This window comes from Lissotriton vulgaris, chromosome 2_1, assembly GCF_964263255.1.
Source record: "Lissotriton vulgaris chromosome 2_1, aLisVul1.2, whole genome shotgun sequence".
NCBI classification, from domain to species: domain Eukaryota; kingdom Metazoa; phylum Chordata; class Amphibia; order Caudata; family Salamandridae; genus Lissotriton; species Lissotriton vulgaris.
In genome coordinates this window covers 511,876,633-511,893,247 of record NC_141687.1, presented here as the reverse complement: position 1 = coordinate 511,893,247, position 16,615 = coordinate 511,876,633, and the positions used below count along the sequence as shown (strand labels likewise).

The 16,615-nt window shown below is 44.6% G+C and overlaps 1 protein-coding gene across 1 annotated transcript in view; it reads left to right on the top strand.

Annotated features, from left to right (window-relative positions):
* HSPD1 (heat shock protein family D (Hsp60) member 1) overlaps positions 1–16,615 on the top strand; it is a 141,258-nt gene that overhangs the window by 57,184 nt on the left and 67,459 nt on the right. The window contains exons 6-7 of the mRNA XM_086955424.1: positions 3,937–4,030; positions 8,018–8,186. Of these exons, the coding sequence (XP_086811550.1) occupies positions 3,937–4,030; positions 8,018–8,186 (263 nt within the window). The remainder of the gene's footprint in view (positions 1–3,936; positions 4,031–8,017; positions 8,187–16,615) is intronic.

The window sequence follows — 16,615 nt, the reverse complement described above, 5'->3', positions numbered from 1 at the left end:
TTTGGGGCTAATTGAATAGAAAAAAACCTTTGTTCCCTTGTTCTATCTGATTTTCTTTTTCTGCTGCAACGTGAGGAGTTTGTCTACTTTTAGCTTTTTCACACTTTACGCCTTTTATCCCTCACCCACTTATCAATTAACTGACACTGTTTAAGTATTGATCACATTTTGTGACTGTTAGTTGCAGCGATTTTAAATCTGATTTTGAACCTTCAAAGCAGTTGATTAGGTTTTAAATGGCTAAGAAGTTTGTAACCCAGAGCTTCCAAACATTTCTTATATCTTTTGAAGGAACATCTTAACTGATTGAGTGATTGGGTTATCACCTAATGTACAGAGAGGTAGCAAAATGCAAGTTTTATTGCTGGCATCTCTGGGATGATGGTAACCTGCAATGAGTTGCTGTGGTAAGATCTACTAAATATAACAATGGGTTTTAAGTTATTGTCCAGTTAGTCCCCATGTACAAAATAATTGGAATTTCAAATTTTTGCTAAATAACATTTAATTTTCGGACTTGGCTACTTCACCATATTTGTCTGCACTGTTTTACTTGAAGACTTCGCCTGATCGCTTCATGTGAGCTTTTCCGGTAGACTACAACTCTCCAGTGTTGTTCCCACGAAACTTGTAGTTCCACTGACTTCAATTACAAGGCCTGTTGGACAGGCCCCAGGAAGGGCTTGCTCCCTCCCCGCATGACGGAGCCAGGACACAGGCTCTCCAGGTGCTACCCACAGAAGCAACCCGCAACCCGTCCCCTACGGAACGCCTGCCCCCGAACATCTCTGTATCACTGGCCCGGGCCACCGTCAGCACCATTACCCGGGCCCAGCCGCCATCTTGAACACTGCACCACGAGGCCGCGTGGCCTCAGCTCGACCCTAACCCTGGGCCTGGCCAGGCCCCGACATCCCGGCACCACCATCCACCCAGGAGGTGAACGGACCACTTGGCGGGTCAATGGGAGAGAGGAGTGTCGATGGCTCTCCCCCGCCAGGTGCCGATCGCCCCCAGCCTCCCCGGGCGCTGGCTCTACCCCCCTGCTGAGTGTCTGGACTCCCTGATCCCGGACCTCCCGACCTCCAAGTGCGAGGGTCCGGACATTAAAGGGCACCAGACCTATAACTGAGGCAGCTCCAGAGCAGGAAGGCAGTTGTATCCTGGAGTCGAGAGACACTGTGAAGAACTCATCCTTGACGGACTGCTGGCGCTCCCGCAGCCCTGCCTTGTGAACTGTCGTCCTGCCTGCTGGCGCTGCCGCGGCATTTTGCAACCTTCATCCTCGTTGGGACCTGCTGGCGCTGCCGCGGCCCCTTGCAACCACCATCTTCGTCGGGACTTGCTGGCGCTGCCGCGGCCCGTTGCTACCTTCGACCTCCTCGGGACCTGCTGGCGCTGCCGCGGCCCGACCTTCTAGAACGCCGAGCTCGAGGATTGTGAGCTACCCATCATTCCATCTCAACTACCAGATTGGTAACAAGACTGTCCCGCTACCCCCTTTCCCTTCCAGAGACTAGAATTGAGAGGACCCTAGTGTCCTGATCTCCTTGTACCGTCCTACTGTACTTCAGTACTGCTTATAAAGAGCGTTAAACCTTATCTTTGTGTGGTGTCCATCTGTGGGGGGGGGGGGAAGTTACTTGTCTGTACGATCGCTAGGAGACGGCTCTCCCCGGAGGCCTCTCCCCTTGTCCTCGGCCGACCCTCCAGGTACCGTCTAACAAGGCCCATCAGAATGACCAGGCCCCTTGTTATGAGAGGCTTTGTGTAAAGTTTCTCCGTTGGTCATATTGTCTAGATGCCAGTACAGTCCTTGACCCTAGGGTTTCTGCTCCAATTAGATGCATGCATTCTGTCATGTTAGCCGTATAACTTTCATTTATTATCTGAGAGATTGAGCAGGTTGATTATGTGCATGACTCAGACGCCCACCAAGTGATTAATATTTCGGTTGTAAAGAGCTTCTCCATCTGATGGGGTGCATGCATTTGATAGAGTAGTTATGAAAGACTGTGGTAATATAAATCCCCCTTCAACAGAAACCTAAAATGTATAAATTGTTTAACAAAAAAAATGCCTTAACTAACCCAGTGGCAATTTTACTACTGGAGACTTTAGTGCAACTTTCCATGCACTATACTCTATGGTCTTACATCTGTTGAGAAATCAACACTCATCTGACTTTTGCTTCTGTCCTCCTTCATGATGCTAATTTTATCTACTGAAGGTGTACCTTTCCTACATGTGTATTTTACCTCTGAAACAATCAGTTATTTGCCCTTTTGGTAAGAGGGAAATATGCTTTTACAGTGAGCTTTGATTGTTGCTCTACCTATCTTAAGAATGCATTAAGAATCAAGGCCCTTCTTTAAGGAAGTTAAATGTCCACCGAATTCTAGATTCGCTGTCATAACGCAGAGTGTGGATATTACCCAAAGAAGCAACGTAGAGATTAGACATAGACATAACTTGTTTCACCCTGGAAAGTAGAAACACTTCTTGACTGCAATACATGTTTGTGCTACAACATGTACTTCCGCGTATTTACATTTAAACAGTAACCTGTCCAAGAGAGGAAGTGCTGAGACAAAGTTGGACACAACTTAGGCTGAACGTGGCCATTAGTGATGTTTCTGCATCTCCCTTCCCTTCAGAACTTCTTTTTCCTTTGTGTAATTTTTGTGTCTGGTGTGGTGTATTTTTTATTTTTTTTATTCCCGCAGTAAGGAGCTGAAGCAGCTTGTTGACTGATAGAAGGCTACTTCATTAGGTGTGGTTGGTTTAAAGGGTGCTTGTTCATACAGTAGTCTGTCTGGGAGGTGTTTCAATTTGTAATGACTGTAGTTGATCTTACTGTTTGTTGATGCACTTTGCAGTGTAGTGACAACCATGTGAGATGTTTTTGGAAGGATGTACTATTACCTACGAGTAGTGTTTTGGTGAAGTGCATGATAAGCATAGGTTCCTCATGCCATGTTGGTGTCTGTGTAGTCACACTTGTCAAGGAGTGGGTGAAAAAAAGACAGTTGATTGTACATAAACTCCTGTCAATCTTGCTTTTAGGGGATTGTTTTGTTTCCAGGTGTATGGCAAGTGGCACCTTCAGTTCTGTTGTGTCCTGCTCTCGATGTCATGGTTGAATTATTTGAGTTCCTGGTTGGTGGGTTCCTTAATTAATCTGTTTAAGTGACCTACCTTTTAGCCAACTTCCTGAATGTCATTGGGCTAAGTCTGTGCCAGGTAAGGGGTGGTTGGGCAGGGGATTTCCATATTTAAATTCTACTGGGGGATTAGCTTAGTGGGCTTAACTTCTTTACAAGTTTAACTGTCACAATCTAAAAAATCCACCATCTATGACTAGTCATGACTCCATTCCATAACTAAGATGTGGAGCCCATTATCGAGGTCAATACTGTAATGCCCTGGTGTCTGGCTCACCCAATTGATTTCTCTCAAGTACCTCAGCCACCTCTTTCCTCCCCTTTGTCCGCTGTTTCTTGTTCCACTTTAATCATAATGTGTGCTGCTTACACCTTTTCAGGGAAAGTTTTGTCGGGGTCCCTTGCTGGACAAACCAAACAAAGCTTTTAGTCCCCAAGTCATTACATTTCAAGATCCTAATACAGTCTGAGAATATTTTAAGATTGTGAAGCTAAAGAAAATACTAAATCTGGAGAAATGTTAGACTGGTGAGATTTAGCAGAGAAAGCAATAAAAAGTCAGTCCAGGTGAAAAATATACACCATAGATCTGAACATTCGAATGAAATGGGTCTGTTTGTTACATGAGAATAACTTTATGGGATTTACAGTATTGTAAGTTTAGGTGCATGGGTAGATTGATATGTGGTGGCAGAACAGTGTTGAAGCACATCTGTGCTGCATTGTGGGGAGGCTGCACTGCTGGTGGTCACAGGTTACGTCTTTGTTTTAGGATGGCAAAACTCTTCATGATGAGTTGGAAATAATTGAAGGTATGAAGTTTGACCGGGGCTACATCTCACCGTACTTCATCAACACAGCAAAAGGTGAGAAAATTATCTAAATCTCTAGCTTATCTTTATTTATGGCTCACCAATTTCAGTGACCCAAAATTAAATGTTGGTGGAGACCAAAGGTGGCGTTTTCTCTTCCATACCCTAGTTCTGCCATTACCCTGTATATCATTGAACTACCTACCTTGCACCAGTGCAAACAATTAATGAAATTCTCCTTTTTAGCTACTTTACTAAGTGGTATGAGGTGCCTTGGAAAAGACTGTAGAATGTGGTGGCTTGACCATACGTTTGTTCAAAAGAATTCTGCGAACCTATTTGTACATGGCAGAGCATTTTGTTTTCTAATATTTCAATGATTTTTTTTTTTACACTTCACATGATATATACATCTTGCAATAATTTCAAGCATTACTGTTAAAACGAAGTATGAAAGCTCAGACAAGTCTTGTAGATAGTTATAGAAGATTTATTCATGTAGTAATCTTTCAGGCTCTCAGATACAATATGATATTAAGATCCTTGGTAATGCCTGGAAATGTCCCACCAGGAGCAAGGTCCACTCTGCTCAGCCCATCACACCAACGGAATCTCCTTTCATACAAAGCAACCCCAACATTCCAACTGACATCACCGCCGGCTGAGCAGGCAGAGAGAGAACCACAGTGGAGAGACAGCATTAGTAATAAGCACATTACAACAATTACCATTGAGGAGGAGACAAAAACCATCATAGATTGTTATAATGGCACTACCAATAATATTTGGGGAGTTCAAGGAACAGACATTTGAGCCAAGCAGGCTTGCAGATTTAAGGGTTTTGCGCACTTGCCTCCACAGAAGCTGTCATTTCCACAGAACTGAAATGCTTGTGGACTCAGGCAGAAACCTTGCTGGTAAGGGCAGTGTAATTTCTCATGGTGTTTTCTTCATGATAGTGCATTAAGTACTACCGGCACCTGCTAGACCGCACTGTTGCCACTCATTCCGGTTCATTAGTCCCTCCATACAATGCACATAAGCAGAAGAATGTTAACTCATTGTTTACACTGCGCCTGGGCAAGTGCGAAAAAAATAAATGCCTACTTGAGTTGTTGCTTCACAACTGTTCTATTTGGAAGCAATAAACAAGTTCTATAAAGATTCAGCTTTACTTTCTCCAGTCCAGGACTTTATTCACACCATGCCTTTCCATTATTTAACGCTGTTCAATCGTAGACCACATCTGTTTTCTTTTGTGCTTTTTTTTGTTATCTTTATTGCAGCATTTCTTGCTTTGCTTAAGTGTCCATTCAAGCAGAAGGCTACTATTGCATGTGACACTGATTCCTCTCTGCATTAATTTGGCTATTATTCACCCTCCGCCATTGGGGTACAAGTTGTGCTTCTTGAGGATTCAAAACTACAATTATGCTACAATCACAGTAGATCTTACAACTTATTCTCATAAAGTAGAGGCAAGCCATGGGTCTGCATCCTTAAAGACAATATACAAATGAAATATATTGTATATCCTCAGTGAAGCAGGTTTAAGTCTATGGAGGATGGTCAGTGAAGATACAGTTCCCTCACAAGTCCACCAGTCCCACAAATGTCTACTTTCCCGTCTGTTAAGGTTGTTTTCATGGCATTTCTTCAATATTCGCTTGTTCCTCAACAAACCTAATCCACTCTTAATTTTTCTTTTTCCAATTTGTATTAGTTTACTGTAGCTATTTGTGCTGGTTGTCCTTTGCTCTTTGTGCCTCTACACGCCTCAAGAGGTTACCTTTTCAACTTCACCCTTTTCAGTGCCTTTCATACATATATGTATATTGATTGCTGGTTGTAGTGCCATCATATCATAGGTCTATCCTGTAGATCTAGTAATTTGTGCAGCTTCCCGTATGGGATTTTGGTGTAGAAAGCCCTTGATTATAGAACCCCCTTTATCTATATATGTCACTGTAAAGACCTGGCCTAAGGTTCATCCTTGGTAATGTTGATGGTGAGTTCCTGACTGAGAAATGGAGAGCATACCCATTTTGTTGCTGCTCCGCGTCTCAAATTTGGGCTGTTTCTTTACCTCTGGCTACTAGTGCTTTAGTCCTAGTGCAATAAAAGGCTGCTGGGCATTAATGTCATTTAACACTGGTGTCCAGTAGCTGCAATATTTCACTCCCGTTTAATGACTGTGCACTCCAGGTTAATGAGGGTGCTCTCCAGTTTAATGAAGGTACAAAAAAGGTTGCTCGAGAGGCATTTTGCATAAGTTGAAGCTTATCCAATCCCGCAGGATAATTTCCTGCTATTGATTGTCACATTTCAGACTCCCTGTGCTGGCCACACTTTGGCATGTTTGGTTTGGTTCATCATGCCTGCATGGAATCCATTTAAATCCTGGCCTTACTTGTCTGTATATGCAGGCAAACTATCGCACTACTTTAAATTATCCTTCATACATATTCCAGATGTGAATTCCAGGCACTCCAGTTATGGGACTGAGTATAACGGGCATACATGTAAAAAAAAGTAGGTGCTAAACTAAAAAAACAAGCTGCCTCCATATTCTCCACATAACCTGAAGAGAAAGGATAGTAACCATTCTGTCAAGAGGAGCTACATTTTGAGTTTTCCCCTGATGTATATTAAAGAGTTGACTGGATAATCTCTAGTGGGATTCCATGATTGAAATTCTCACTGGGGCCTGAAAATGTAATGGCCGATCAGCACACCCTCCCAAAGTCATGCAGAGGACTATCCCAGCACACAAATTTAGCTTTGATCTGGAATATCAGTAATTTCCCCTTGTATGGTAGTAAGCGTCTCATTGACAATTTTCTGTCTATCTTCAAAGCACGGTGCAGGAAGTTTTTGAATAGCGTTTGCTTGTTCTGCCTTCAAAGAGAGGGAACATTCTGCTAGCCCTCGTCTTATTTGGTGCCCAAGATTGATCATACTATTGTCGTCTCGTGTTCCTGTGCCAAGCAAAACCAGTTTTCTCAAATATGAAGAGCCTATTACCGTTTCCACCTGCCGTCACATTTAATGTCCACGAGAAACTCCCAAGATTTTTAACTAGTCTGCTGTCAGACTAGAGTTACAGTATTGGTTCAAGGTCAATCAGTTAAGCATTGTTCAGGCTTTGTAGAATGTAATGCATCCACATCGATATTACTCATTATCAGTATACTTTTGTCAGATTTGATGGTGAATAAACTCTTGAAAGCTTGACTGTCACGTGTCGTGCATAAGTATGAAACTGTACACCCTGACATTTAATACATTAATGGCAAGTAGGCTTTATGCAAAGAAGGCTTGAGAAGATCCTTGAGGAAACCCATACTAAACCTCTGACCTCTCAGATTGAAAACCATCCAAGGCCACACCGCATTCTACTTTTTGCAAGAACGGGAGGGAACCCGTTCTCTGGCTTGCCTTGATTTTTTGCTTCTCCCTCATATTAACACCTTTCAATGTTATTAGGAACAACAGTTTCCATTTCCCTACTGATGCTGAAATCTGACTGTAAGTACACAAAATGGCAGCTAAATCCAAATTGTCTTTTTTACTATGTAGGTGCGCCACACATGCCTCTTTATTTAATAGAAATATGATTGTAATCCGGTAATTTGTTTGTGAACTGTTTCCTTGACCCACTGTTTTTATCTGAGCACCTTACGTGATGGAGACGTGACTATGTTGGTCAGTACAAGTACATATGTCTGAACTGCAGAATGTTTTTTTTTTTTTTTTTTTGTGGGCCTCATTCTACTAGCTTTTGCTGTTTAATAAAAAAAGCTGCTTACCCAATGAAAAAAGACCTCTGGTCTGCTTACATATATGTCCACACACCACCTGTGCTATCCATCAACTGCCAGGCAACTGCTATATATTATTGAGTACCTTCAGGCTTTCAGCACCTTTTTAGTGTTTTCAACTCACAAAAACAATGGTGACTTGTATCATATTTCTAAACTTTGTTAGCACTTTTTAAGAATAAAATGTGTAAACAGGCTCTTTAATGTAACCTCTTCTTAGGTCAAAAATGCGAGTTCCAGGATGCCTTTGTTTTGCTCAGCGAAAAGAAGATTTCCAGTGTCCAATCTATTGTTCCTGCCCTTGAAATAGCTAATTCTCATCGTAAGCCTCTGGTCATTATTGCTGAAGATGTTGATGGCGAAGCACTTAGCACTCTGGTGTTGAATCGGTAAGTTCTTAAAGTGTTTTAATGTTGTAATTTTTTTACGCCTTTGTTTAAATGTTATTGTGTAGCACATGTAAAAGTCACAAATGCAGTTATATGAGGCCAGAGGCAGATTCACATCATTGTGCAACTCCTATTGTATATATTAGCCAAGGAGTAGATTTTCATTCTTTCAGGTCTATGCATTTGACAAGGAGTAGATTTTCATTCTTTCTGGTCTATGCATCTAACAGCTATAATGATTGGGTAAAAGGTTAGTCCCATCATTAAATCTAATGTATTTGTTAAACCGACACCAAATTAAACATTTTTTTTTCCCTAATTTCTCGAATAATGGATGCAGATCATTTTTAAAGTTAATAAAGCAGCTTTTGTTTTAAAGTAATATCGACTGCCAAATGAGTTCATTTTCCTACCCCAGTGCTCTTTATCAAGGTTATGGAGTCAATTTAACCATCTTCTCCAGAACTTTGAACCTTGATTCTCAGTAAATTATCTCTGCACTGAAGACCTATATTGAATTTATTCCTGTATGAATGCTAGCAGCTCCATGAACCTAGGAGCACTTTATCCAGTAATCGATTTTTAATATTTTTTGTTTGTGAATCCTAGGACAGGTAACACACCAACGTAGGTCTTTAGTACACAGTCTTCAAATGAAGTCTCAGTCCAAGCTCCATTTACATCTAAAACTCTTCAAAATGTATAACTTAAGTCAGCGCCCCAACATTCTCCAAGTGTGTGGCGGTGGTAGCCGCTTTCCTTCGGAAGCAGAGTATTTTTATTTACCCTTACTGGGACGACTGGCTTCTGAAAAGTTTGTCCCCATCCCTACTGGAAGATCATCTTACAAGATGTCTTCATCTTCTGTACACGTTGGGTCTTCAGTTCAACTTTAAGAAGTCCATACTAAATCCAACTCAAAATAACTATCTGGGGGCCTTCTTGGACACAGAAATAGTAAACGTTTGTCCTTCGGAGGAGAGGTGGTTATCAATTTGGACAAAATGTCAGCTTCTTCTTCATACCAGTTTCCCGACAGTTCGCCAAGTGCCCTCTCTTCTGGGGTCGATGGCGTCCTGCATCTTTATAGTACCAAACGCAAGATTGCACATGCATCCTCCACAGCAGTGTTTAGAGTATCAATGGATGCAGATGTCTGGGTGCTGGAAGGATCGGATACTCCATCAGTCAGTCAAAGATTCCATTCGATGGTGGATGAAGAGGTCGTACTTAATGAAAGGAGTGCCATTTCATCAAGATCCTCAGACTCAAACTCTGATCAGACGCCTCTCTCCAGGGTTGGGCCCCTCTGCAAGTACAAGGGCTATGGTCTGAATCCGAGAGGGGCGATTTAATCAACTTACTAGAACTCAGAGCAGTCCATCTAGCTCTCAAGACCCTGTTTCCATCGTTCAAGTCTTGATCCCTCCTGATTCAAAAAGACAATACAACAACAATGTATTATTTAAACAAACAGGGGGTTACCCGGTCAAGGACTTTCTCCATGGAGGCCCAGACCATATGGAACTGGTTGCTAGCAAGGGACTTGTCGATAGTAGCTGTAAATCTGCCGGGGTCCCTCAATTCTCAAGCGGATTTCCTCAGCAGGGACTTTGTCGAGGGTCACAATTGGGTCCTCAACGACTAGGTCGCAGACGGTATTTTTCAAACATGGGGAACATCGACCTGTTTGCAGACGCGGGAAACGCGAAATGCCCTGTCTTCACATCCTGGTTTCCCCAGGTAGGATCTCATGGAATGCCCTTTTGATAGATTGGTGTCATAGTTTACTGTTCGCTTTTCCACTGACCCCATTGATAACAGTGATCAACAAGATGTACAGAACGAATTCCAGGCTGATTCTTATTGCTCCGGAGTGGCCTCGCCAGTGGTGGTTTCCAGACCTCCTTCAGTTGTTGGAAGTGCCACACAGGAGGTTGCCATGTCACCCGGATCTTCTATCCAAGCAGAAGGGGAGAGTGTTCCACCCCAACTTGTCCTCCCTATCCTTGGCAGCATGGCTCCTGAAGTCATCCAGTATGGGCACTTGCAGTTTAGTCCAGACTGTATGCATATCCTTAAAGAGGAGAAGCGACCTTCTACAAGGAAATCATATGGTTTTAAATGGAAAATATTTTTTTCTGTGGTGCGTGAACATTGGTCATGACCCTGTCCATGGTTAAGAGCAGGTGATTCTGCCTTATTTGTTACATTTGGCGAAGTCTGGCCTTTGGCAAAGTCTGGCCTTCAGTTTAATTAAAGTTCATCTTGCTGCGATCACTGCCTACAGAAAATCACCTAACCAGACTTTTTTTTCTTTAGGTTGCCAGTGGTGAAAGATTTTCTGGAAGGCCTAAGAAAGGTGTATCCTCCAGTCAGATCACCTTCTCCGCCTTGGGAACTTAATGTGGCATTGACTAAGTTAATGGATGCTCCTTTTGAGCCTATCCACAAAGCTTTCTTACAACATATAACTTGGAAGGTAGCATTCCAGGTAGCCAATACTTCTGCTCGCAGAGTGAGCGAGATCCAGACGCTGTGTTGTAAGGAACCTTTCACTGTGTTTCAAGCTAATAGAGTAGTACTCAGAACGCATCCAGCCTTTCTACCCAAGGTTGTTTTAGACTTTCACATTAATCAGACTATAACTTTGCCGACTTTTTTCCCAAATTCCTTTTCAATCACTACCTTTTTATGTCTCGCCTACGCAGCGCGCATGCTTGTTGCATAGGAGAGACCTAATGCCATTGGCACCACTTTTTCAGCAAAGAAGTGCATGTGTTGCATTGCTTGCAAAGCAAACGCGTGCACGTCTGGAGATTTCCTTGCGGGGGCGTGCAGCGCCATCTAGTGGCACCATATGGTCGCATGCTCCTGCAAGGACATTGTGCATGTCCCCTCCCCTGCTGCTGAGGCTAGCGCTTCCCACCTGCAGGAGGCTGAAAGGCAGCTAAGCAGCTCCAGCCTCCTCCCGCCCTCTAATCCTCTCTGCCACTGCCGCTGGAGGCAGTTTTCTACCCGCTGCCTCGGCAGCAGCCAGTCTTTCCCCAGTGCCCCATCCCTCCGGCAGGGCTCAGGACAGATGTCAGCTGCGGTAACAGCAGCTAGGGAGCGGCAGGGGGCGTGGGGTCTGGGGCTTAATGGCACTTCGGTGCTAAGTTGTATCTGTTTCTGCAGGGCCCCCCAACTCTTGCATCGCCTGCAGCAAGATCCAAATTCTGTCCTCCCACACCCTGGATTGCTGGGGCTGCTGCTACAGGGACCTCTCAGCTTTTAGGGTTCTTCTGCTGGAGGGATCTTGTGACTTTAGGATTTATTGCTGGAGGGCTCGTGTTACTTTGGAATATACCGCTGGGTGGATCTTTTGACTTTGGGGATCTGCCAGCGAGAGGGGTCTTAATGACCGTGGGATCGCTTGTTGCAGGATTTTCTGACTTAATGATCACCTGCTAGTGAACTACTGCTGGCTCGATCGTGTGACTTTGGCACCTGTTGCTAGAGAGATCTCCCCACTTTGAATCTGCTGTTGGGGAGAACTTGTGAGTATTTAGAACCTGCAGCTGGAGAGATCTTGGGAGTTTGGGGGGTCTGCTGCTGTAGATGTGATGTGACTTAGCGGCTTGCTGCCAGAGAGCTTGAGACTTTGGGTCTCCTGCTGGTTGGATCTTGGGACTTTGAGATTTGCAGCTGGTGCTATCTTAGACTTTAGGTTCTGTTTGCTGCACATAAATCGTGTGGCCCTTGGATGGTCTGCTGCAGGGACTTGGACCAGTTTCTTAAGCGGTTAAGGAGTTTTTTTCTCAGTTCCTGTCATTGTCATGTCACGATTGTATTCGGGCCGTGTTGCCGTGCGATTGGTGCACCTGCTGCAGGAAGTTCTGGCACTGCTGAAGCCGCGCGAGGGCTGCTAGAGGAGCCGCATAGGAGATCGACGCTGTCAGCCTGCAGCCCCGAAGCAGCGCTAGCGTTCAGTCTGGCTCTTGCAAGAGGTCTGACATGGGCAAAACCGAAGGGGGTAGAGCTCAGATCAGACACTTTTTTTTTTTTTCTGCCTCTGACCATAGAAATACATCAGCAGGTCGTGGCTAAAATTTTCAGACCAGGCACTTTTCGGCTAGGCACTTTCCTACCCAGTACTTCCGGGCCAAGGACAGGCCTGGTGTCCCTGGCTCGCCAGCGACCCAAGACACTAATGGGGAGGCAGCTCTACTGCCACGTTTGGGTACTTTTCAATGTGGCACTTTCCTGTCATGTCCAGCACTATTCACGACTGGGACAGACTTCACCAGTGGATGATAAGCAATTGACATTAACTGTCTTTTGGAGTCGTTGGCCCTGATCGCTCCTCAGACTCGCTTTTCATCTCTGACCAGGCACTTGAAGACAAGGCATTTTCTTACAGTAAACGGACTCTGCCTGACTCTGAAGAACCAACACTTTCTGGCTCCACCTGACCAGACCCTGCACAGGGCAGACCACAACGGTAACTCTGAGCAGGCACTTTGAGCACCGGCACATTGTTACTGCTGCACCTGCGTCTGATAAGATCCGGTACGGACCTCCCAAGCAGCCAAGTTCAGGCACCTTCCGGTATGCTGATACTCAGTCCAGGCACAGGCTTCGCCGTGACTGTGCCCCGACCAGATGGAGTGCAGGGATCTACCCGCAGCCCCATCCCTAGGAGGAGCTGTGCACCTCACCCAGGCACTCACTTCCTGCTGCCAGGACTCCGATGAGAATAGCCCAGTCTTGATCCCCCTCTGATGCCATTGGAACCGTCCACACACCGGGGGAAGGGCACAGGCTTCACTAGAACCCACCCGGACTGCAGGTAAGAGTTCACTGCGTTGCGGCTTCCAGTGGAGTTTGCATTCACTTTATTGGAGCTGTACATTGCGCATAGTGGTATCAGGGGGTGATGTCTAAAAACACTGCGATGGGCGGTGGGGCATTTTGCGCAATGTCTTATATAAAAAATATGCAGTTGGACCACCCAGAAAGTGCTTGTCGCTCCACAGGGGTATCAGTAAGCGCTAAAAAAATATAGTTTCCTGTGCTCATTTCAGGTGGATACATTATTAATGTGCTGGTGGAATTATCAGGTGTTGGCTGAATTAAAAACTACAAAGTTAAATCCTAAACCATGTGCGTGTAATGTACTAAATGTACTTGTATATGTATATTTAAAACGATCACGCACACAATATGCAGTGTTGTATTGTGTACTTGTATCTTGAGATTTCTTTCACATTAAATAGGAAGTCACTTTACCTCCACATCATTGTGTACATAGGTGAGACCAGACACTGCTCTTGTTTTCCTAATGCTGCTTTGAAGGGAAGGGGGTGGGTAAGCAATCTGTGTGTGTGTGTGGGGGGGGGCTTAAAAGCGCTGGATTGGTGCTTACCTTGTAAAGGGTAAAGTGTATTTAATTCCTCACAACACATCTCAAGAATACTCATGTTTTCCGCAAGATAACTGCCAGGCTGTAATTTACGGGTGATGTGTGTTTTTTAAATCCCATGTATAGCCAATAGGTCTCGCCTTTGGGACCTTATAAGTATTTAATTATGCACCACAATATCCTTGGTGCAACATCAACTTGCATGACTTGACACCTAATGTTCCAAAGGCGAGACCTATTGGCTATGCCAATGCTTGTTTAGTAAAGGAATGACCTTGGCATGTTTCCATGACTTGGGCACAGTGCCGGAAGTGAGGGATAGATTTATTAGTTCTTACCGTGGTGGGTAGAAGCAGGGGTGAGAATTGTAGAAACTGATCCGGCTTAAAGCATAAAGGCACTTTGAAGTGAACATTTACTTGCCTGTAAATAAAAAAAAACGATATTTAAATTGCTTACTTAACAAAGTTCTTAGTATCACAATTTATATAAAAATACGATTTATTTTTCTAGCTTATTTTCAGATTTATTCTGGAGTATCTCTCTCATGTATTGCTTCTGTGAGTAAAACAAATGCTCAGCACTACCCTCTGTGCCTAAACTGTTCACCCACACTACCACAAAAGAGCATTTAGTGTTCTTGTTTGCCTTTGTAAACCATTAAGGGTTGCCTGGACTCTTTACACATTGTAGCTCGTTTTGGCCCACTGTATAAAGAGTCAGCTTCTTACATTGTAAGACACACACATGGGTTTGACAGGCAGGCATTCATGCTGTCCACCCTTCCAACTATTCATTTTCAGGTGCAGTGGATTTTTGGATGAGGGGCACCTAGCCTTTGATGGGCACCTTTTAATCATTTCAGCTGAGAGGGGGAGGAGAGGGACAAAGTGGGATGCAGGAGCATTTACAAAGGGCCTCCCCTTTCATTTTCTGGAATGTGGATGTTGCCTTGGTGTAAGCAAGTACTGACATATGGCAGTTGTTTGTATTATATATTTTGGTATTTTTTTTTTAAATCCTTTATTGATAAACATGAAAATACAATAGCAGTCATATAGCCACTTCGGGTCGGCTGGCAGCAATTCCAATATCATAGCAGGATGAAAGAATACACAGCCCTTCAGCCGACAACCCTAGGGCCCGGCGGCAATTAACCAATCCTGTTATGTCATACTTCACTGTACAGGAGGAAAAGGTTTTAATTTTGTATTTTGAAAAAAAAAAAACACCAACCAAAAAATAAAGAAAATAACTGCAGAGGCTAAACGAAAGGCAGAAACATAAGTGATCCTTCTGGGGAGGGGATACCACATCCACAACTGTACATAGTCAACAGTAAGAGCATCCGGGAGGGGGAGAAAGAGGGAACAAGAGGTAGCCAGCAACACATAGACAAAATCCAGACTAGAAGTAACGTCATGCTAAAGGGATTGTAGCACCTCCGGTGGAGGCTCAAAAGGAGGGGTACAAATTTCACCACGATATTGGTTCCACTGACTCCATACCCTCCCCCATTTCTTGGGCCTGCCCCGAGCAATGTAAATAATTTTTTCACGTAACATGCACCAGTCCATGTTCCTAGACCAGGCCGACTGACTCTGTGCCCTAGCCGACCCCCACGATTGCGCAATGTCACGCTTGGCAATCATGTTACCCTAAGTGGCCCACTGCGTCTGGGCCACATTATAATCATTGGGCTCCCACACATTTAAGAGACCCCTTCGGGCCTCCGGCAAAAGCGAAACACCCGTCACCTCAGACATAACACCATGCACACGAGTCCAAAAGGACGCTACTGCAGGACATTCCCACATAATATGAAGGAACGTACCCACCATACCACAGCCACGTTTACATAAATCATCTTAAGACATACCCCATACGCAACAAGCGAGGACCCGTCATGTACACTCGGTGGAGGATTTTTAACTGCACCAATCTCAGCCGGGCCGAGATTGCCACCTCCTTCGGGGAGGATATCGCCGCCTGCCAGTCCTCATCATCAAGTTCCAGTCCATCGCCGGTCCAGGCCATGCGGAGCTGTAGAAGGTCCGCTCGGTCGTTTATCAACTTTTTGTATATAGAAGAGATCGTTCTGTCCGGGACGTGTTCATCGAGTACTCTGTCCTCCAGATGTGAGGATTCTGGAGCGGGCGTGCCAGCCGGTAAAGCAGAGGAAAGGGTGTGTCGGACTTGTAGGTATCGAAAGTATTCTCGAGGACCAAGTTTAAATTCTAGCTGCAACTCCTCAAAGGATTTTATCTTGTCCTTCCGCCAAAGGTCTCCCACCTTACTAATCCCAATAAGGTCCCATTTATCGAACCCCTTAGTAGTCCACAAATTGCCCAACCTCTCAGCAGCGTAGAGTGGAGTCACTCGAGTGAGGGTATCCGACCAGCCCATAGCAGCATTAGCGTTGTACCAGACCCGCACCGCAACTCTGGTAGGCCCAGTCAATGCCACATCGGACCGTTTTGAATAAAGCGCCCTATTATAATCTCCGCCCGGAAGCAGCCATTTATCCATAGCAAAAGCCGGGTTAGAAGCCGGACCATACATCGCATGATTAACCGAGCTCAGTTGAGAGGCCCAGTAGTATCTTCGTATATCCTGCAACGCAATACCGCCATCATACCAAGGCAAAGTAAGCTTGGCCAAGGCAATCCGGGGACGTCCGGCCCACAACAGTTTCCTTTGTAGGCACTCTATCTCGTGAAAATAGCTGGAAGGCACTAGATCTAAAGTATTCTGAAGGGCATACAAAAATCTGGGAAAAGGCTGCCCTACCCACCAGGGATAGAGGCAGTCTGCTCCAGGCTTTCACATCTGCTTTTAGGCGAGTAAGCGGGGGGATTAAGTTGAGTGGATAACTGACAGCCGAATTTATTTTGAAAGTTTTATATAGCGCGAACAAGATCTTTGCAGATATCAGAGCGCTTTACAGACTAAGGGTACAACATGTGAAAAAATAACAATTGGGGTGGGGAAGGTACATGCGGGAGCATAGTCAGACAGATACATC